At 35.8% G+C, this 23,711-nt stretch overlaps 1 protein-coding gene across 4 annotated transcripts in view; it reads left to right on the top strand.

The window, feature by feature from the left end:
* KCNIP4 (potassium voltage-gated channel interacting protein 4) overlaps positions 1–23,711 on the top strand; it is a 287,455-nt gene that overhangs the window by 241,190 nt on the left and 22,554 nt on the right. For 3 of the 4 annotated variants that reach the window (XM_042871715.1, XM_042871713.1, XM_042871716.1), the window contains exon 2: positions 6,180–6,304. In XM_042871715.1, coding sequence (XP_042727649.1) covers positions 6,180–6,304 — 125 coding nt within the window. Of the gene's footprint in view, positions 1–4,890; positions 4,945–6,179; positions 6,305–23,711 lie in introns of all 4 variants that reach the window. The other variant, XM_042871717.1, reaches the window with a different exon arrangement.

Below are 23,711 nucleotides of genomic sequence, written 5' to 3' on the forward strand. Positions count from 1 at the left end.
TGGGATTTATGCTCTGCAGGCTAGCTGGAAAGTGGTTCACTGGTGAAATTAAATGCTTGTTCTCACTGTATTTGCAAATTGGTAGCTCTTTTGTACACAAGTACAAATGTTTGTGTTCTTGCTGTCCAGCTCATAGGATAGTATCAGCAGGACTGGTTTGGCTGAAAGGCTTGGCCCTACACGTTTTTGTTATGTAATACCAAACTTTGTAGGAAATGAAACCTGATGTACATATCTGGAAGAAAAAAAAAAATAGAGCTTGAAAACAAGCTATATGAATGTAGAGTTTAAGGACAAGCACACTGACTTTTTCTTTGATGTCTTGATCCTATGTTCTGACAAAATACAATCCTTTCAGAGACTGTCCGACAGGAAGAAACAGATGGACAGATTCACCATCCATATAAACCCAGATAAAGACAAATTAGAGCAATAACACTAATACAAATAACACTAATACATTCCTATTTTTTTTTTGCTGATATAACTTGATATTAAATATCCCTGTGGACCCAATTCAATCTAGATTAATTTGACTTTATTCTATGCACTCATTTTAGCAGCTAAAATTAGATGCTGAGTGGTCCCTATGCTTCCAGTATCCTCTTCTTAGCAAAGCATATTGATCAGTATAAAACAAGAAGTGCCTCTAAGAGCAGTTCCCCATGTCCAGTGATCATGGAAAAATCCGAGACCACTAGGCTGTGAACACAGGCCCCAGATTAAGCACTAAGACTTCAGTGGTATGGACATAGGATTTCTTTCTGCTACTCAGTTTTTTCATGTGTGCCTCCATAGAGAAGACTGTTCTTCTATGTTACTTTCTCTCCTTCCTAGGCATTTGAGATTTCAAAGATGAAAAGCACTAAGGATTTGGTTGCACAGTAACATTTTCATTGTGATTTCAGTTGATGTGTTTTACTGTAGCTTAAAAAAGGCATTCACTGTAGTGACAGCTTTAAGTAGAAACTGCTTACACCTACATGACCTGAGTAATAATAGTCCTAGACTAAAAAGAAATGGAAGGCTTTATTCCTTTGTCTGATGTTTGGAGAGCGACACGTTCTTATTCCTTGCACATCTCTGTGCGACATTTTTGTCTGTACAGGTAACATGAAAATATTTAAATTTTCTCAAAATCTCTGACCATGCAAAATGTGCTTTTTTGAGCTGAAAGTATTTTTACAAGCCGAAAGAGAAGACAAAGTAGAACTTGCATTAGTTGTTTCATATTTAAGAACCAAGTAGTAAAAAGAAAAGATGAAGTCGACATTTTCCTCTGTGCTCTTGTATATAATGAGATGTTGTTTTAAATGAGAATATTACATTAAATGAAAATATTACATTAAATTGTAGATGTACGTTGTTGTTTTTGTATTTTGACATAATGTGCTATTTGATTTCTTCTGGCATGAAAGAAACAACATTCCTGATGTACTGGGAATGAAGTCAGAACTACCTACAATGACCACCACATAATATGAATTCCTTAGAAAATTTACTAGGAATAGATTTAAAGCAAGTATTTTGTTGAAAAACTGCCAATCCTTAATTTGCAGTTGCATGTGCAGTTGTGTATTGCAATTGAATATGTGCAGAAAAGGGTTATTTTAGTAATAAAGATAAAAACTTATTTCAGCCTTCCCATTCAACAGTACATCTCAGAGTGCTTTTTCTTATTTGTGTATTTTAGACTGGTAGGTCTAGACTTAAGATTGGTTTTGGAATAGTGTGTATGCATGCCATTATTAAATAAATAAGGGAGATGAAATTTGGGATCTGTACAGGCAAACGCATATGCACAATTTTTACAGGTATGCCCTAAATTTTGATTCATTTTTATCATTATTTAAGGAGTATGTCTGTTTTTCGCATTGATTTTACCATTTTGTTATTTAATATGTGATGGAAGGTTCAAAGCATAGCTCCTGTAGCAAATGCCTTAAAAACTGTCTCTACTGTTTAGCTGGAAGAAAGATAACTCATTAATGACACCCGTATGATTATTTATTTAATATATTAAGAAGTAAATATGAACTTGCTTCTCTTTTTCAGCTGAGATATATCAGCACTTTGTGAAAAATGTGAAAAAAGAGTTCTTAACTTAGATTGAAGAAACTAAAGAACTGAAATGATGAATTTTTCATTAATGCCGTAGAAATTACAAAACTTCTCTTGAGAAATAGATGTATTTTCACACATTTTAATTGCACATGTCGAAGTGTGTGTTTTTTTCTTGCCTGGGTGATGGTAGCCATAAGTGTTAATTTTATTTTTTTTTGAGAGAGAGAGAACAAGTAACTCATGAATGCTATAGTATATTAATCAGCGTGGTTGGCATATTATCAGAAAGCTCCCACTGATCTTATTTTTGGACTGTTTGTGTCAGTAAGGTGCTACGGAAATGGAGTGTGATAAGACTGTACACTGAATCTTTTCATTAACAGAAAACTAATATTGCCACCACACTGTAGTCTTCTACATTTTTACCAAATCATTAAACACTGTAGAAATGTTCATCAGTAAGGACATACAGGCATCACATTCTGTGGCACATATATTTGGCCTTATGTTTATTACATTTATTCATTTAACTTCCAGAAGAGCTTGTAGATATCCCTCTAGGTAATTGGATGATTCACAAATAGAGACCTTTTTTCCCTGTAAGTCCCTATCTCTCTAAATGATAATAAATTTAAAGTCCGTGTAACTCATGACATATAAAAGTGGCATTTCAACAATATTTATTCTCAAGTTCATTTTTTTTTAAACACCTGAGAAAATTTCTGCTGCATATCTATATGATGTCGTTATAGTTATTTTATAATGAATACAGAAGAGAAAATTCCTTAAAAATGTGATGGCAAAGCTTTGGTAACCTTGCAAAATAAACCCTGGATATTCTCAAGGAGAATTAAAATGTAGCTCAGGAATTTTGTTAGGCTTTCCAAACATTGGGAAGACAGATTCTTAACTCTGGAACAATTTAATTATGCTTTGATAACTGTATAGAACTGCACTGCTACATGAGATGAATTTTCTTATTAAAGGTGAGAACTGAAATGTTCTTAGAATCCTGTGAATTCAGATATTGATCTTTCAAAACTATCACCAAACGTCAAAACGATGATGTAAACTGGTGGATTTTTTGTCAATAGTGTTTACATTGGAATTTTTCACAAAAATATTGATTGTGTCTGAGTCATCTGAAACATCCCACGAATGCATGGAAGAGAAATATGTTTTAGCTTGCCCATAAGCCAATACACAGTGGATATTCTCAGATAAGTCTATGGGTGATACTGATTTGGAAAATATCTTCTGTCAGATTAAATGAAAAATGTCATGTCTGGTTCCTCCTACAGACATTCTCTGTAATGCTTACACTCATAAATAATGACTTGGAAAAAGCCAAAGTAAAGAGCCAGACAAAACTAACATGTCTCTCAGAAGAGTTATGAAATGCAAAGTGTTCTGTAAATTTGCAGTCTGGTTCAGTGATTGAATTTAACATTTTGTTATGGCATCTGCAAACATGATTTTAAATGGATTAGCACTGTATTTCTTATTCTAATAAATCTTTCTACATTGAGTCTAAGCTGAAAAACTTTGACAGAAGCAGCTTTAATTAATAAAATAAATGTACTCAAGGAACACTGTCAGGAGAAAATGATGTTCTAAGAATCAGATTTGAAAAGCCATAAAGCATTAACGGTGTTCATTTTTTTTATCTAACACCATGCCTTTTATCTTGCACCTATAATTACATCTATTAAATGACTTGCTGATTTTCTAAAGTTATGAGTCCTTACTCCTTGGTCATCTTATCTGAAAAGAATTCACAGTTGACGCTCTTAAGGTAAATACTTACCTAGTCTTGGGATTTAGGGTAAGAAGGAACCAGCAGAAACCGAAGCATATCCATACTGAAGAGCAGTGCTATTAGGAGGAAACTGAAGAAAAAAAATCACCAGAGTAGAAGTAAAATAAAGAGTTATTCTGTAAAACTTGTGCCCTTTTAATACCTAAATCATTTAATGTTACACATCACATTGCAATCTTAAAACACTTCAGTTTACTCTTTGAAAAATCTACTGAACCAATGTTGCTCATCGAAGATATCTGTTTCAGCCTAACTATATGCACTGCCTTAAACTCACCACATTACTTATTTTCTGCATAGTGAAAAAAATATTTAAAAAACTACGCATGTATATATGTCATGGGTTCACTGTATTAATGGCTCTGTTCAGCACATTGTCAGATTTTGGAATCTGCATTTATGCCCATTGTACAGGTGTTTGTGTATTTCAAAGTACGTAAATATTTCTATGCTGTGTTCAGAACAGTAACATTTAGGCTTGTGGATGCTGCCTTGCACAGAGGCTTTGCTTGGAGCAGAAGTTGGCTAAATTCAGTTCAGACACAATTCAGAAATAATCTGTTAATTTCTCCTGTTTGGTTACACGAAAGAAATTCTTAATAACGTCAGAAAAAAATATCCATGTGTTTAAAAGTCTTGATCTGAGTTTTAAGTCGATGTGATGATCTGCCATTTCACTTTCAGTCTTGGTTCTTTCACAGGACGTTGTTAATGGTTTAGGAAACCACTTAGACACTACCATTTTGATGACATGCCTGTATGAGAAATATACCTGCCTAGAGTTTACAGCAGAACATTGCTTTCTCGTCTTTCAGTTAAACCACCACTGAAATAGGAATAATTACATACACTTTTGATATTATATCGCCTCTGCTATTGGACCATCCATTCTCTACTGGAAGCCTCTCAAGCAGTGGAACTCACTTTTTCTTTTTTTCTTTTTTTTTCTTTTTTTTAAACATCTGTTTTCTTCCTTTCCACACCTTGAATATTTCTTTAATCCTTAGGTTCCTGAGATGAGTGCCAGCAACAACCTCTCTCTACCAGGAAGAAAAGACAAGGTCCTACAATTTTTTGAACATTTATCCAAGTTGTTGATATATACTGATTCTGTGCTCCAAGCAAGCTGCTCTAGTGGAGTGCCTCTCATGGTGGAGAGATTGGAACTGGATGACCTTCAAGGTCCCTTCCAACCCAAGCCATTCAGTGATTCTCTGGTTTTATTCTAAAGTGGTCCATTTTTGGGATAGTTGAACTTGATCTCCTGATGCCAGATTTCTCCCAAGCAACTGAAAGTTATTATTGCACTGTACCAGAAAAAAAAATATGTGAAGATGTAAGCATAATACTGTTTTAATGGAGGGTTTTGTTTGGGATCTTCCAAAAACTGAGGTGAATAAAACTTTACTTTAAGAATGCAGAGGCCCCCACTGATGAAATAAAAAATATATTTTTACCATTGAAGAAGTAAAAAAAAAAAAAAAAAAAAAAAGGTAGGTTTTGTTCAGGTTACATTTCTATAGCTGGTATAACGATCCAGCAAAAGGCAGTGATTTGATTGAATTTATCAGGAGTACTATATACGGTATGTTAAAATTTGGATCAAATGTATGCCTTGTACTCCTGTATAAGAAAATCTGTACTGTACACTGCTTTAGCTATTTTTTTGGACTCTCACATTTTAATCATGTCCTTTTAGAACTATATTAGAGCCTTAAAGGTGTAGATTGGCATTCATATTTGCTGAAATCTTCATGTTACCTCCTTAAAGCTGCTCACCATGAATAATCATTTCTTATGCTGTACTCAAAGTAAGGCCCACTGTTGAATGTGGAATATCCTTCCCAAACATTTTACAAAGTTATCCATAAAGGAGGACACTGGGAATCCCAGGCTGATCCAGTGACTGACAGAGGGAATATCACCAGTATTGCTTAGACACAGTAAGGTTTTATAAGGTCTTTTCTTTGTTCAGAGGGTTGTAGAAACAGCAAAATCCTACTGAATATGTCATGTATGTCCTTGTAGAATGTCTGCTTTCCAGTCTACTGCTATTTATATTAATATTGTAATAATATCCAGACCTCTGGATCATCATTGCTGTTCCACACTCTTTGCAGCCATTAAAGCAGATTCCCTGTGACACGTTCATTTTGAACTTACATGTCTTTTAGGTCACAAAAACCATTCTTTAAAATAATGTCATCTAATTTTCTTTTTTTCCTACATAGGATAGACATTTCTACATCCTGCATTTCTTGTTGAGCTTTTCCTTTCTGTCTCTTGCATTTTGCAGACACTGTAGAAGATGAAATGGAAATGGCCACAGTACGGCATAGACCTGAAGCTCTTGAGCTGCTGGAAGCACAGAGTAAATTCACAAAGAAGGAACTTCAGATCTTATATAGAGGTTTCAAGAATGTAAGTACTTCAGTTTTTAATTTACCATCTGCTTCACACATTACATGCCACTGCGATCTCAGCTGTACAGGATGGCTTTCAATTGAGCTTGTGGGGTTCCATGGTTAAATGCTGCATGTGGAAACATGCATAAAGTGTGGAAATAATCAATCTGCAACAAGTGAATAGTTTAAAAGATGCAAAGTATGAAGCAGAGGATAATTTAAGTTAGTAAAGTAAGACTGTTCAAGGAGAGATTAAAAGTTGTGTTGAGGCTGGATTAATGAAATGATAGGAGTAGTGATGTAGTGAAAGCAAGCTGTGTGAAAGGGTACTTTAAAACAACATTTTTATTGGAAGCTCACAATGGAAGTAAAATACAGAGTCACTTAATGTGTCCTGGCTATGTATCATCTCCATTTTCAGACAGTATATAATGTTGTCATGTTAGTGATTAACCATGATTGCTCTCAAAGGCTTTCATTTCCTGAAGGTACTAAAGAACATTCCCCTGTTAATGATACTAGTCCCAAGGTATTGCAAATCATGAGCTAATGTTCCTAATTATCTAAGGCAGAAAGGTAAAAGCGTAGTGGATAAAGTAAGCCTGCTGTCCTTTTCTCTAAGAAAGTTATTTTTAGAGCCTCAGAACAAAGGACCTTGATGCTTCTCTGTGTAACATGACACATGGAAGAAGAGAATACATTATAAGGAAGTATTTTAATTGGTTACTATTTACTGTAATTTTCAAGAGGAATTCCAGCTCTTGATCTACTTTTGTGTTCTAAAATGTATTGCATCAAAGGAGTTGTGATGGTAATACATCTTTCTTAAAGTGTTTCATTTCCTTATCAGTACATGGTAATTAAAGACATGCAAGTATAAATATCCTCAACTTTTTGGAGCTAATGAGCATGGAACTCAGATTTTTTTTGTGTGTCTAATATGATTGTAAAGTTATCAATTACTTTCAAAAATGCTGTAAAACATGTCCAGTGCTGATGACTGTTATAAATCAGTTTAAAGCAGCAGTCTTAACCCAGGCTTCAAACTTCAGAAATGAATGGTTACCTTTGGTTGAGCTGGGATTTGTTTTGTTTCTCATCTTTGTCTGCTCTACTGCAAAACCTGGTGCTAGATTGCAGCTACCTAATCTCTTCAGAGGGTGGGTAGGGCAAGTGTGTCTCAGCTCTGTCAGAAGGTTGTCTATGTGAGTTAGTTCATTTTCCTGTCACCTGTTCAGGTTTTATCAAACACAGTTTGAGTGGTTTGGTAGGCATTGATATGGGACAGCGTTATAGTCTCTCCCATGGCTGTATTTAAATGATCTCCCTTGACAATGCTTGTTGAATTCTGTCTTCCATTGGCCACCTCCCTTCTTAGTACCATTCTTTTTAAATTCAGCTTAATGCTATCCTGTCAATATCTTCACCCCACGTGCTTCATCTCTGTGCTTCATGCATCAGTATATGCTGGAGGTCATCCAGCTGGAAAGTAGTTTTGCAGAAAAAGACCCGGAGGTCTTGGTGGACAGATTGAAGGAGGTGATATTTGCCTTTAATTCAGCAATGATGAGGGGAGAGTTGGAATGTTGTATTTAGTTGAATTTAGTATGCCTCAGCATACTTCTTTCAATAGTAGCCATATAAAGGAAAGGATATAAGAACAGAGGAAATTTAGAGTTATCATTTGGCTCACATACTGTTCTGTCACCTTGCATTCTTATACTGAAATATTTACCATACTGAATGTTACAGCTGCATATTTTAGTTTTATGTACTTTAACTACATTTATGTCATAATTATACCTTATCTTAAAAATAATTCATATCTATTTCAAACCAACTTCCTTCTATTTTAATAGCTATTGTATTTCTGCTGTGAGAAAATGAGTAACTGTTACCATTACTTCTGTCAGATATTGCTTTACACATCTCTGCCACAAACCCTGTCTAGTCTCTTCTTTCCCTATCTAAAACTTTTTTTGTCTGTATAATCTTTCATTGTACATAACTTATTCCAACCTGTTGACTTCCCTGAATCCTGCCCAATTCTAGGTTGTGTGTTCTGAGATAGGAGCAACCAGAATTTCATCCAGCTTATGTCCACTAACTTATTATTTATGGTTTCATGTTAATTACACACACTTCCTGACTTCAGATGGGAAAGCAACAAGTATTACTATATTACTTTAGTATAAGTGATGTCTACAAAATTTCATTTATTAAGCTTTTTATTCAAAGAGAAATAAAAATATAAGCCTGTAAAGATATTTTCATTAATTTGATTTACAGACAAGTTGCATTCCAAATCTAGCAAAAAGCAGTTTATATATGAGGAGCACCAAGAGTCAGATAGCATCCTTGTATCTGTGTAAATGTATGAAAGCTTTAGAGAGTCTGCATTGTAGAACATCTGATGTTTCATGAAGCAAATACAGGACAACAGCAAAAAAAGGCCCTAAGAGCATTGAAATGCTTGTCTTGATGGCTGTTTTGGTAGTAATCAAGGTCAAAATTTAAAGTACAAGAAGAGGTATATTACAGAAAATGTAAGTAAGTGAGATAAGCACTTTCAGATGACCTAACAGCTGTTACAAGGAAAAGCATGAAAGGATGACTTATGAGTATTCATCAATTTTGCCATTTAAAATCTATCCTATCCTTGAAAAACGAGATTAAAGGAAGTCCTAAGCCCTCCCAGACTCAAAAGATTGTCCTTAGCACTCTGGCTTTACAATCCTCATGCACTCTTGTTGATGAATTGTTGCTCAGCTGCCATCACAGTGGGACCTCTCCATTTTGTATTTGGTTTCTTGTCATCCCATTTCTTGTAAATTGAAATTGTGATTGCAGCAGTCATTAACCTTTCAAACCAATGGCTCTGTGGCAGGCCTAGTACAAGAGGTACTTCACAATAAATTGCACAGACTATCAAGTGTGCACTCAACATGTGGTCTTTCTTTCTCTTTTGTCCATTGATAGATCTCTCACAGATTTAAAAATGTCCCTGGCTTTGGCAAATTTCCATTTAAAAAATACTTAAATAGTACTTGTGTTGCACAAAGGATGCTCCTGTGCTAAACTTAAATGTTAATGATCTTTTAATTTTGGTTGATTGTTATTGTCATAAAAAAAATCTGCAGAATGTTGTTCAGGGAAACTATTCCACTTTCCTGGAAATGTTTAAAGATTTCTTGATGAACATTTTTCTCATCTAGCTGTATATCAGAGAAAGTGTAAATTGAAATTGTGCATGCATAAAAATGTGCCTGGATACATACAGTAGCTTTAAATAGGCAGCTCTATATTTGTAAAATTTATTGAGAAAACAAGATTTCTAAGACAGCTTTCTTCCCTACTAGTGTTAGTAAATGAGGCAAACAGCAACAGTAAGGAAACAGCTCTACTAATGTTATGCTCCTCCCATCATACTACCATCCACATAAAAATTCCTATGTGCATGACTCAAAATATGCTAATTTATTCAAAGGCTTTTCCATTTCAATTACAGTTTGATGGAAGCATTGTAAAACTGTCTGTTGCATTTGTGAATCTCAGTGAACGTTTCATGACAGCTCATTTTTCTTATCGTAACACTTGTTGATTATCTAGAGCATTCAAGAGTTTGCAAGATAAGGTACAACTGTTCCCACTGACCTTTTCAGGAAAATCCCTTTTTTTTTTTTTTTTTTGAAAAAGCACTTGTGTCTAATTAAGTATTTTTCCAATCTGTTCCTGTCCTCTGGGTGTAACAATCTAAGGTATATCTACATACCCAACTATAAGAATACATACATATTTTAAGTAAGTTGGACTAGATGACGTAAAGAGGCCTCTATCCATTTCTGATCTGATCTGCCCACATTCAGGATAGATGACTAACTTAATGCAAAGGATTGGCTAATGATTTGAAACTAACAACTGTTTCTGTGTCCTGTATGGCAGCCCAATTCCCATTCTCAACGCAAGTGCAGTGTGAATTCTCACATTCTTAGTCGGAAAATGCCTCCATAAATAAACAACATGCGCATAAGTGCTTACTGTGGAAATGTATGTTGTTGTTTCATATAACTTTTTGTATGTACACAGTGTGGGCATTCTGGCATTAAAAATGTTTTTAAATTGTAGAGAGACAACATTTTATATTATCACGTTAGCTGTCAAGGAAACAAAATTCAAACTTGCCTTCAAATATCAGTTCTGGATCTTATATGATAAATATTTGTATTATGTATTTAAAGCCCTCTAAGTTATTTTTTGCTAGGTCATATGATATGATGCAGAAAACCTTGCTGCTGTTTAGCAGCAGATCTCATTACAGTCAGTTTCTTAAAAGACAGAGCCCATGAACTCAGTTAAGACAGCCTTCAGGGTAGCAAGGAAGCTGCATAGACTGGCTGCTGAAAGGCGCGAGGTACAGATATTTTTCTGAATTTATTTCCCTCTCCAGTGCTTGTAAGTTGGATTGGGCACTTTCAAGGGCAAAAGTGATCTGATAATAGATGCCTTTAAGAACAAGGTAGTTTTGTCCACATGTGCTGTAACAGCCTGATAATCAGAGCATCTTGTCATGAATAAAAATACAATTTTTGTAAAAAAAACTAGTTGAGATTAGAAGATAAAAATTAGTTGTACTGAATCAAAATATATTTCATTTTAAAATAATTTTTCCCTTGCTTTTTTTTTTTTTTTTTGCTAAACATTAGAGGATATCTGCCATGCATTTTGCAGTATATGAATTATCTTCTGCAAAAAACTTCCCTTTACTTTTGTCTTTCAGAGACTAAAATAATCAATGTCTTGATCAGAATTTAATTAATACAAATGAAAAATGTGTTCCCTTTTATTGTATTTGTCAGATGCTAAAAAACTGACAGGGAATGCAAGCATTTTATCTCTAAGAGAGAGGAAAAAATATGATGATATGAAAACTTGGAGTAACTTCATGATGAGCCAAACAAATTTGGAAAGTCCATTCTATTTTTTCTTGCTTCTTCATGTAGCATTTGTTCCCTACTGGAAACCGTAACAAGGAGAAAAGCCAACATGAATCCTCATTTCTTAGAATCAGTGAATTTTTTGGGTTGGAAGGGACCTTAAAGACCAACTAGGTCCATAGGCACACAATGTTCCAGAAGATCAGGCTGCCCAAAGTCCCATCCCATATGGCCTTGAACACTGAAACAAAAGGTTTCACACAAGGAGAAATAACACTTTAGCTCAGATCAGCTATCTGTAAGTTGAATCAGCTATCTGTAAAATGAATTTCCCCCATTTCAAAGGCAATAGAATGCGTTCAGTTCACTGTGTTCCCATTCAGTTCTACACAGGATCCATGTTTGTAATTAGTACATATTCGAGATTAATACAGGTTAAATTAGGGAGAGAAAACAAAACACAGTACTCAGCATGAAGGATGAGGACTCTAGTACAAAAGTATTTTGCCTTCACAACAGTTCTCCAGAGTTTGTCCTTGGAGATGAAGTGGCTTAGAGCTTAAATATTCTTTTCAATCTCCTCCACTGAGTCCTAGGACGAGAACAAAGATTTCATCTCACCAGCAGTCAGTGCACTTAAGAGAGACATCTGTCTTGTGGGTGGTTGCCTTAAGAATGTGTATACTACAAAACTTTTTTTTTTTTTTAATAGTGTTATTTACCACTTGTGACTTCAGATGGAGTGTCTTCTTAGTTTTAGATGACTGAGAAAACACATTTTCAAAAAGGGTAGAAGTCTGTGAGCATGTTTTGAAAGCACTGGCATTTGTTACCAATGGCTTAGAGGGAACTTTTGTGAAAAATTTTTCACAAAATGAGAAATAAATAATGCTTACATTCATTTTACATTTCTTTCAAGAGTTAGTTGAGAAACTCAAAACTTTTCAAATACGAGTAGAAGTAATTTGGAGCTGGAGTTTGACAGACCTGGTGTATAGTTGTCACTCGTCACAGATTTACAGACCTTAATGTGTTCAGTGGAGATACTCGTTTCAATTAGTCTCACAGTTGCTGGCAGAGACTGAAATCTTCTTTCTGAAAGTTAATAGCAAACTCAGTCCTTACACTTCTATTCATCTCATGACTTACTGCTGTTCACATTGTGTTCATCGGGGAAAAATTGTCATCTGGCACATCAGAGATTGTCTTTATAATAGTGATTGCTAACTTCTGAGTTATTTCTGATAAATGTAGGTCCTAAGTCACTAATTAAGCACAATATAAAAAGAGCATGATTTTAAGCACTCAGTAGTTCAGAGCAGTGAATACTTCTGAAGTTTTTCTTCTTCAAAAAAGTCAGTGTTATATTTTAGTCTGTTTAAATTGCTGAGTGTTTGTCTGCCCTTCCCACCTGAAGCTGGCAATACCCTTTCGTGTGACTGGTGTGCTGTCAGTTGATCTCACTGTAAGGCATAATGTCGGTCATGCCAGGCTGACTTTTTACATGCAGTACATACTTTCTGTTCTACCAGCCAGCTGTTTAACATAGCCCATCTACTGGCAGGGCTGTTTTCACCAATAAAGTTTTTTATGTTGTATCTGAGAAATATAAATGTTTATGTACTAGAATATGAGAAGCAAAATGTCTTTTGGCTACACCTCGCTGAAGCTATTTTTTTGCTGTATCTGGACTGAGCCTCACAAAGTGTGGTGCTTGAGTTAAGCAGAAATATTGGATTTTTATTTCTGCATCATCACTAACAGTAGAGATGTAAAATTTGGTGCAATGCATCAGTGAGAATGTTGTCATTTAAAAATTATCTATTTTACAGTGTAATTCAGGAACTCCAACTGGACAAAAATAATTCTAAATAGGCATGCTGTTATAGTGATACTTCTGGATGGTGCAGTTCAACCATTTGGGTCCTGATTACTTCAAAACTTTACAGAGAAGATCTTTTTTCATGCTGAACTCAGGGATTTGTTCTAGATGACAGGAATTCCCAAGTAATTTTGAATCTTTTTTTTTTCTTCTTTAAATTCACAATCAGTTTGAACCAAATCAACAGCTAGTCTCAGAAAGCTTCAGAAGTTTTTTGTTTTTTTTTCTTCCACAGAAGTAATTTCGTGTAAGAAATTTAAAGAAATTACTTTGTTCTACATCTATGTTAAAAGTAGACAGCAATAGATCTTCAAATAAAACGGTAAATCACAAGTGTTAAAGCATGAAGGTGAAGCCTTTCAGTGCCGTAGAAGGATATTACAAGTTGTGGCCCAAACTGCATTTTCCTTTGATTGAATCGAAGTATCTAGCAGAGCAGCATTCTTCAAATCAGCTGGATGTTTGTGCAGTTGCTCTTCACTCGGATTATTTGAATGATTCTCACATTAACTTTCAAGTTAGAGAATTTATTCAACCCAATTAATTCTATTATAAAATATACTTAAAGAACCTTGGATACAGTAAGTGTAACAGAAGAAATATGAACCAATAATGCAGAAGGCAGCATGATTCAGTAAACACAGCCTGTAGCTAGAAATCTGAAGACTCTTAACATTGGCTTTCCAGCTGACTTATTAACTGTTACACACCTTTAAAAGCCTATCATCCTAAAAAGCCTTCTGGGTTGCAAGAGCACATTATACCATGGCTTCACTGCCTGCATGGGCTCCTTGTTGACAATTGCCTAATTTAATATCTACTCTGACAGCCAAAACCTTTTAGAGTGTCCCTGGCTATCTGAGAGATTGCTTCTCAGCCTTTGATCAGAGCCTCCTCAAACATACCCTGAGAATAAAGTGGGGAGTAGCAGTAGGGAGGCTGGTGACTGTGGGAAACTGAACTTTCCCAGGAGCTGGAGACAACAAAGTTCATCCTCACAGGAGAGAAAAATGAAGGCTGAATTCCTCTGCATTGAGTGAAACGTGTATTCTGTGGATGGTATATTTGAGCAGGACCCTTTCATGGCAAAGCTCCATATCCATCACTGGAAACAGCACTGACTTCATGTCTGAAAAGAAGCACTGATCTAGGAAGCTGTCTGTGCGGTGCTTCTAATGGTGATTTACTTGCTCCATTTATGAATCTCTGACATGGGCCAGCATTACTGAGACCCATGTCACTGAAGTATCAAGAATGATTTTTATAAGTGAGCCCCCAGCAGTTGGTTATAGCACTGTTTCTGACTCAGTATTTACTGTCAATTGTAGATACAGGGACATGATCATGCTTGAGATTGTATTAATCAGCAGCAATCACTGAACTTAGGTGCACAGGATGAGCATGTGTAATGTTGAGGCAATAGAGTTTTGTATCAATATGCAGGAAATCCAGGTTCAATAACTTCATATTATCCCACTGTAGAATCCAGTTTAACTCATGGGTTTGGTTTTTTTTCCATTTATTTGCAAAGCTTTTAGGGCAAAAGCTCTTTCTTTAGAATAATGACTCCTCAGTAAAAATAATAGTAAAATGGGTGATTGATTACTGTTAATGAATTTTGAACTGGAAATGCTTGTTACTTTCCTCCAGAGCAAGATAGAAGAGTGGCACCAACAACAGAGATGTTTAGAGGAAAGCAAATGTAAAAATAGATTTATCTTGGTATCAGACAGTAATAAAAATGTTGTTTGTCATGTTTTAACAACACCTATAAACTCACCAATTCTAGATACTTGTAACATTGAGCTTCTAAATTTATATTTTTATCCTTCTGGGATGAAAATTCTGCCCCTATTGAAGTTAGTGGTAAAACTTCATTGAGTTTGATGGAACATGTTAAGAATATTCTGTGAATTTCTTCACGTATTTTTCACTACAAGAATGTCTTCTGAAAGATTCCAGGCCCATAGATAGAAAAGTCACAGTTACCATTTTCTTCAAATGATTTGTCTTTCAGTGTTTTAGCTGTCTGTGATGAAAAGAACCACACATTCATTCACTCTGTCAGACAACAATAATTTATTTTTAATTGGCTCTGAAATCCTCCAGGCCAGTCCCAGAGGAAGAAATGCCCATGAGGTAAAACCAACACATAGTCTAATGCTTTATTTTTTTTTTACCAGTAGATAAACAAGTACATGTACTTGTTGCTCTGTGCTGGAAAAATCTGATCCTTTTATTGATTTCTTCAATTTTTTTGTGCCTCTTATATTAATAGGCGATGAAAGACTACACATCAAGTTATTGCCTCAGCTCAACTGGGAGCTTGCTGGACCTCTTCAGAGTTCTCAGTTATTAAACAGAGGACATGAAATTCAAGGTTTCAGGTTTTGCCCTGCAAACAAGATACCTTGTGCATTTAGATTTCCTTGGAGCAACTTTTGGGAAACTTCAAGGCTCTCTAGGTAGCTTTCTGCTCCATCTCTCAGTGGAGATCTAACTAGGATCCTAGGATTAATACTATCCCTTTTCAATTAACTGTCTCAACAGCAAGCAGACCATGAACCGGCTAGAAGTTTATGCTCAATTAATTAATTTCAATTAATTTTTCTGTTTCTTATTTTAATTAGTATAGCTTTCCAGATTTGAATATCATAATAATCTCTCAGACTTGATCAAATAGCAACACTGAATTTGATTTTAAAAAATCCACTGCATTTCCAGTAGTGTTGGAAAAATTAAATCAAGTCACACAGCATCTGCTCCATTGCGTAAGAGATGTAGTGTCATCCCCCTGTAATGCAGCTTAAGCTATAACAGCCTTGTTTTTTCATTTTGTTCTCAGAAGCTGCTGTTACGGAACAGAGAAAAGTTTTATGTGCCATAAACTTAGAAGGTTTTGCAAGAAGTTTTTATGCCAAGCAATTTCATCCTCAATGAATCTCCTTAGGGACTGATACCCCTATGAGAAATGAAATTTCTGTCTTATGCCTACACTCTATGATGCATAACTCTTTTCCACATGTGCCTGATTCTCTAGTTATCTTTTTCGCTCATCTGTTTTAGCTGGGAGATTTCTTCAGCTTCTTTTTTTGTTTCTCTGAGCTGTTCATTTTCACAAAAAATATCTCAGCAACTATTGGTCACCATTTATTTAGAATTATCTCGGTATTCAATTCCAGTGATTTGACTTACTTGACAAATTTTAGAAATGCTGCCAAAGATGAGAACCCAGTGTACCGAGTATCTACCTACAAAACAGTGAAGGCTTCAAAACAGTCAAAAGGAAATTGATTCATGTAGCTTACTTAGATTTTTGCTGTGCTTAAAAATGTTACTAATTTATATCCCTGTCTAAACTTCTAATCAGTTTTTGATGTTTTTTTTCATATCTTTTACTGAGTTATAGAAACAATATCTCATTTGTAAAGTAGCTATAATATATCTTTTCATCGTTTTATGGAGCTTTTTGTTCCTATTTCTTGAAGGCATGGCTTGCCATAAAGCCTGCTCTGGCCCTTCCATGATCACCTTGAAAAGGACAATTCTACCGGTCAGGTGTGTTCTCCATGTCATGGACCTATGCTCTGGGATAACCTCTTTGGGTTACAGACTAAGAGAAATGTAGATGTAGTGTGCTGGCAGGTTGGACAAGCTCAGATGTGAGGTTTTGTGACATGAAGAGAAAAACCCATGTCAGATGTTGAATGCCAAAGAGCCACCATGAGAAGGCAAAATGCCTTTACATTGTGAGTGTGGAAGAAGCATTTCTTCCTGTGGATCGCCTATGTTCCTCAGAGAGCAGCTTCACATATTTTACTGCCCTACAATTATGTGTGATTTTCACTGCTGTACTTGGTCAGGTTCTATTTATGCCAACTTCAAGCTATAACATATACATTACGTTTATGTAAGTAAGCACTTACTTCTGTTCTTTTGTTTGCAATGCTTGGGTTCTTCTCCTGAACGAAAGTTTTATAAGAAACAGAGAATGCAAAAAACTTTGTTAAAGGATAAATGTATTACTATATGAAATATAGTACTATATGAAATGTAAGTAATGAATACAGTGTTTGATTTCCAGTTTCTAACCTATGCTGCATTGAATTTTATGCTCTTTGCCATTTCTGCAAGCTGACAGGATTCTGTAGGAGCTGAAATTCTTCAGTGTTTTTCATCATAGCTAGCACTAACCAAATACTGATCTGTCTGTCTTTACCGTGGCATGCCTTTGAAGAAACAAAAGAACTGCCACTCCTTGAAAAATGCTGAAACATTATGAGTTAGGACTCATAATTATAAATAGATTTTCAAGCTGATTGTCTTACGTTCAGATGAGTCCCAGGAGTACAAAACCCACAGTTCTTATTTAATGATTAAAACAGTGTCAGCACTTAATACCAACAGTGGACTCTGACAAACTTTAAAAAAATAAAACCCATGGAATTTTAAACAAAATATAGTTCTTTTGTCTTATCCCTGACACACTGTGTTTGCTTAATAAATATTTTGTGCTAAATTCTGGCTTTCTCACTTTCCATAATGGTTATGCAATATTAGTAATTGTAGAAAATTGTGCTAATCTGCTAACAGGAGAGCATCAGACTGTTTAGAGGAAGGTTGTTCTATCGTTCCCTCCTCAGAATTTTCCAGACTATAAGAATGTTGTTATAACCAACAAAAGCACCAACTGAGCTCCTAAATCCTAACTCCCTCATGTAAGAAACATAAAATAAAGGTTTCCATGATTTTAGTGTAGGGTGTTGATATATATGCTCATACTGCTGGTAGGAACTGATGGTGTTCTCCTTCCTTTTCAAGGATATCTTTTGAGAGGGTTTAAGGCCGAAGCAACCTGAGCCATTAGCATTTGCTGGCAAGAGGTTTTCTCCTGCGCTCACCTAAGAACATAACTGGTTTGAAGGGATGTGGTCAAAACCACTCACATAGAACTATATGAAAGGCAGTGCTTGCCTCCATACAGTTTTTCCCAAGAGTCTAAGTACCTTGTCTTTGCCAAGTGTTTACAGCAAAATGCACCACTCAGTGTTTAAAGCATGGGTTCTGCTACATATAATTTAATTATAGTGCCTTCCTATTTGTGAAGTCAGGATTGTAAAATGCCCTCCTGTAGTGACAAACAAGGACAGAAGCAGTAAGCCCCTCTCAGATGCCAGGGACTCATCCATAAAGTTTTGATCTGTCAGGCTTTGGAGTGAGTTTTTAAGTTCAGGTCTTCAGTCATGTTATTTACTGCTGCTTTAGTGCCAGTGCTAATAATAGGAGACTGAAAATTACAGTGGTTAGTGGGCATCGCTAAGTGAAGAGCAGGGCTGATTAAAAGTGCTGCTGGCACCCAGCCCATTGCATGGGACATGAAGCCAAAGTGTTGATTGCTATTTACTGCTTGAAGACACAGATGCTGGGTGTGGGCCAGCTCCTCTGTTTCTGCTTGTTTTCCTCTGAAACTGCCATAGTAAGTAGGGGGTGGGAAGAAGCCTCTCATTGTTAGAGTATCTTTCAGTGGGAGGTCCAAAACCTTGAACAAATCTGCTGTGCCACTGGGAAGCAGTATTGTAATTCTTATTACAGTAAATTCAAACAAGAAGCACTGAGTTTTACCTGATGAGATGAGGCTTTAACAGTTCTTATACATATCTCACCAATGGATGTCAGTGCAGACTGACTTGATCAGTCAGATGAGATTTGATGCTATCAAATCCATTGGTTTCCCCGATTTTCCTAGAGGTACAGGCTGTTGCCACTGCAGCATATGTGAAATAAAAGATAATTCAATAACCTGTGATGTTGCCCCTGTGAGTCATTAGCTAAATTCTACTGCAGTTTAGAACAGTGAAGAAAGATCAAAAGGAAGGATTTTTATTCATTACTTTCTGTTTATGATATAGCATATCATTTTTCTATATGGTTGCACCACAATTATTTTCCAAATTGTAAAACAAAAACTATTTCAATAAAGAAAATGTGCTTTGAAGGCTTTATTTTATTTTATTTTATTTTATTTTATTTTATTTTATTTTATTTTACAGCTTACAGGTCAGAAAACTATGATGAGAAATCTAATCAGAAACAAATAAAAAATCAAAGACAGTAGTCTCAATTTCAATACGCAGGAGGTTAATAGCTTTCCCTTTTTCAATAACATGAAAAGTAGAAGCGATAACTGAAATAAAAAACACCAATGGTTTGCAATGTCATTGCACTGAGTACAGGTTATTCATTAGAGAAAATGAGTTTACATCCTTCAGGCTAGAGATAGGTCATTAGAAACATCCTCATTCATACATATAACATATATTGGTTTTGTGCTGGGAATAATATCTCACAAATATTAATAGTGTACATAGAATTTTTCTTAGAATTAAATTTTCATAAGAGTAATTTCAGGAAGTGTTATTAAGAAAAGTAATTTAAAAAAAACAAAAATAATAATAATAAAAAAAAAAAAAACAAGCAAACAAAAGTCATACAAAAATCACCCTGTGGTTTAGATTTATAAAATGTCTACTTTCCAAATATATTCATGTGTATCAATGTACAGGCTCTTTCAGAACTCATGCAAGGCAGGAAAGTCTTCAATAATGTACTAATTAATCTTCATTTTACTCCAGGAAGCATTTATAGAAGAAAAATTACATGAAATTCCTTTAACTATAATGGTGTTTTAAGTACACTTTGTCCTACACTTTGTATGTGTTCTACTTTAAATAGATGTAGTATAATTAGGAAGTATGAATTGAGCTGAACCAGGAAAGAAAATCCTTAATTGAGTCCATTCCATTCCCTGTGTCTCTGGCATTCACAGATACATACTAACTTGAAAGTTCTTTGTTTATCAGTACAATGCTAATAATTCAGTAATTAAAATAAATATGGAATGTAATTTTAAAATTTTAGGATAGTTAGCAAAATATTTTAATTATTTAATGGCATGCAAAAATTGATTAGAGTAACAAGTTTATGATTCTGAGTTGCTTGAGGAGTTATCCTCTCTCTCTGAGAAAATTAACTAGTGCTCATTTTATAGGTAACTGGCATGAAGAAGAAGGCAGTGTTGGGTAGAGTAAGAATTCTTTACTATTGAAGCCTGTCTATGCTCATCTTCCTGTTCTGAGTAAGGAGGTACACAGTCTTTGCTGCCACTTCCATGGCAATGATGTGAAAGGGAGAGAGCCTTTCTTAATGCCATTAGTAGCTTGTACTTAAATAGTTTCGTGTAGGTTAGCAGCAAGTGCTGGAGTCTTATGTTCCCTAGAGTAATTGTTGTCAGATACCAGAAAAATGCATTTGTTTCTCGGTAATTAAAAGCAGCTCCCTATGTAACTTTTCAGAGGAAAGATGAATACAGTCTGGGCTTGTTCTGTTGTATTATAGACCAGGCCATGCCTCAGTGTAAAGATAGAATAAAGAATAAAACCAACATTCATCCTTTTTGAGGAGTTTGAAATGCTGTCCTGCCCACCACACCCAGACCTTTGACGAACTACCTTTAATAGCAAGAGATAGCAAAGCTCAAGAGGAACACAGAAGCAGGGGAAGAATATAATTGCCTGATCAAAGAACCATAGTAGGTGTCTCTTCTGCAGTCACTGCAATTATCTCATACATGTGTTGATTTCCTGAAAACTTCCTCAAAGCGCCCATTTGATGTGGAAGTGTTGAATGAGAAATCAATACAAAGGAAATTAAATGCCATTCATCCAATTTCAAAAAGAGGAGCCCAAATACAATGCAGTGGTTCAGAAGATTCTGTTCAAAGAGGCAGTTTCAGAGAAATGACCGTCTATAACAAATTAGAAGGACAGGATTCTTTTCCTTTTAATCCATAGAAGAAATAGCCCCTTGAAATTTTACTAACACCTAATGGGCAATACTTACAGCTCAGTCTCCATGAATTCATTGCCCTCTTGGTGATATCTAAGTGTGCCATGAAAACAGCTGCTCCCCTATCTCCACATTTTTTCTGTTAGCGCCTCTTCTAGAAGTATTTAGAGCAAAGGAACAGAAAAAAAGGGGCATAAATGTGGGAAATTTTAAAACTGTATTAATGAGAAAAGAAGAAGATCTTTTGTACTATCGTTTCCCACGTTAGTTTTCCCTGCCTTAATTTCCAGTGCTGTGATCAGCCACATTTCAAATATTTTAAGAAAAAAGTCTTCTCCAAATTACTTTCTTAAGACTGCTTCATAATCTGGTGCATAGCGTCTCTTTTACATGTATCTTTTGAGCTACATTTCAGACTGTGAAATCAAGCCTTTCTTTCACCCCAAACTGCATTTTGTTTGTATCATCTCCTTTGAACTCCTAAGTTTATGTCACTTTTTTAGCTGCTGTAGTTTTTCTTCCTCTTCTTGGTGTTTCTCCCGTGTTGCCAAATGATGTGATCTGAAGGCCAGCAGTGCCACCCAGCCCTTCTGTCAGTAAGATCACTTCTGATATGTGTTCTGCCTTTTTACTGGAGGGAAAAAAAGTATTTGTATGTATATACATACTTCTGTATAAATATATAAAACACCCTATATTCTAAGAATGCTTTCAGGACACAATGCTAGTCACTTCAAAATAAGCTGGCACTGAAATGCATTCCTGATGATTACATCAACGTTGAGTTAGATTTATTTTTTAGTATAGAGAAATGAGTTACAAAATTACCTGTTTTGTTTTGTTTAGAATACAATAAGTTACAAGCTTATTCACAGCATGCAGTTCTAGCAGAGGTCAAAACTTGAACTTAGCCTGATTGGTATTGGTAAACGTATTTTTAATACTAAAGATATTCCCAAGTAAAATCAGTAGTGATATATGGAATATAAATTAATATATTGAATTATATGCATTTATTAAATGTAATACCCTCCTTAGTGGGTCTGCTTGAGCTAACAGAATTCAGCATACAGCTGGGAGCAAAAAGCATATAAAATATAAACAGAAGTAAGCAGGGACAGTTCCAGAGGAGCTGGTGTATTGGAGGAAAAGCAAACAAACACCTTTGGTCACCCTGTGTTGAAGGTAAACGGTGATATTACCATAATCACCAGGCACTCCAAAGAGCCATTTGAAATAAGCTGTTGTGGATTTGCAGCTGTAGGAAGGAAAATTAAAAACTTGGGAACCTTGATGTGGAAATTATCATCGTGATGCCATTGTTGCTTTTTGTTACTTGTAGTTTTTATTTTTATTCTACAACCATAACTTCATGCACTATAACTTCACTGCTCAGCCAATTACCCCATCTAAACATGGGATACATGCAATTTTAATGATCCATCAGCCTAATCACTACTGAAATTAGAATCACATTAGTTTTTCAACAAACTAAAAACCATTTTTTAAACGTGTCACTCCTTGTTTGAGATAAATTTTTCCATTATTTTCATCCACCCACACTCACCTTAGTGCTTTTGTCACTGCTCAGCCTCCTAGCTGCTGGGATTCCAGCTTTTTTTCCCTAAGGACCCATGGCTACAGAGCCATTACCTGAGCAGCAGAACACTATTATCTGACATGAACTGGCAAAAGCTGTTGAGTATCAGAGATTCAGAGTTAGATTTTGAATGTGGCAGTTGCTAAGATTTATAAGGCTCATATCTGTGCTACAAATACCTGTTTGACTCAGCTGCTGAAGCACAACAGCTGACATACACATCCATTTTAGCAAAAGCCTTTAGTATGCCTGTACTGTTAATGGCAATGTGTCAGCCTGCATGTCAAGATGTGACGGGCCCCTTCCGGAGAGAGATTATCTGTTTTTCTCCTTCCAAGGCATAATGAGACCATGTTAGACATCTTTCACCAAAGTCCCTATCTTGTCCTCTGAGGCACGGTTTGTACCTTTGTTCTTTATATGTGCTACTTTTGGAACACATTTTATTTCACAGAAGGAAGAAGACAAGAACAATTTATGAACTAAGTGTCAGTGGGCTTGTTCCCAATAATTTATACAGTACTAAAAACCCCAGATAATGAATTTGCAGAAATGCAGCTTTGGAAGCAAAGAGTGCACAGAAAAGTTCTTCCCCATACATGCAATGGAACGACTTTCCAAAGCTGATCAACAGCACAAATTCTCCCTAAAATTAGGGGTTATCTCAAACATATCAGAATTCAGTGTACCAAGAAGTATAGAATAGTTTTTCTCATCTGTCCAGTGTTAGCTCACAAAACTCAGGCTGTTTTTGTTAAAGTGTCTGCCCCAGTCAAGGGTTTGGCTATTACTGCTCTTCAGGTAGGCTGCTGCTGACTCATCCCTTAGCATGGACCTACCTACATGAAACAGGCCCCAATATCTCCACCCCTCCACATACTTTCCATCCCTGCTGCTGAGCCCTCCTCAGATTCTCCACATCCCTGGGAGGGCCCTTAGCCTCTGCTCTGTACTCTGACAAGCAGGGAGAGACAATAGCTGGCCATCGCTTGGGAGCCATGCACTTATTTGCACTAAGAATGCTTTGTTGACTCGTACTCAACTTGACATCTGCTGTCACCCCACGTCCTTTTTGGCATTGGTGCCATTCTGCCAATCTCTTCACAGCTTGTTCTGATGCAAGGAACAATTTCTTTCCAGATGCAGAGCATTGCAGTTCTGA

The sequence above is a fragment of the Lagopus leucura genome, unplaced genomic scaffold (assembly GCF_019238085.1).
Source record: "Lagopus leucura isolate 7727_CA_CO unplaced genomic scaffold, USGS_WTPT01 Super-Scaffold_100004, whole genome shotgun sequence".
In the NCBI taxonomy this organism is placed as follows: domain Eukaryota; kingdom Metazoa; phylum Chordata; class Aves; order Galliformes; family Phasianidae; genus Lagopus; species Lagopus leucura.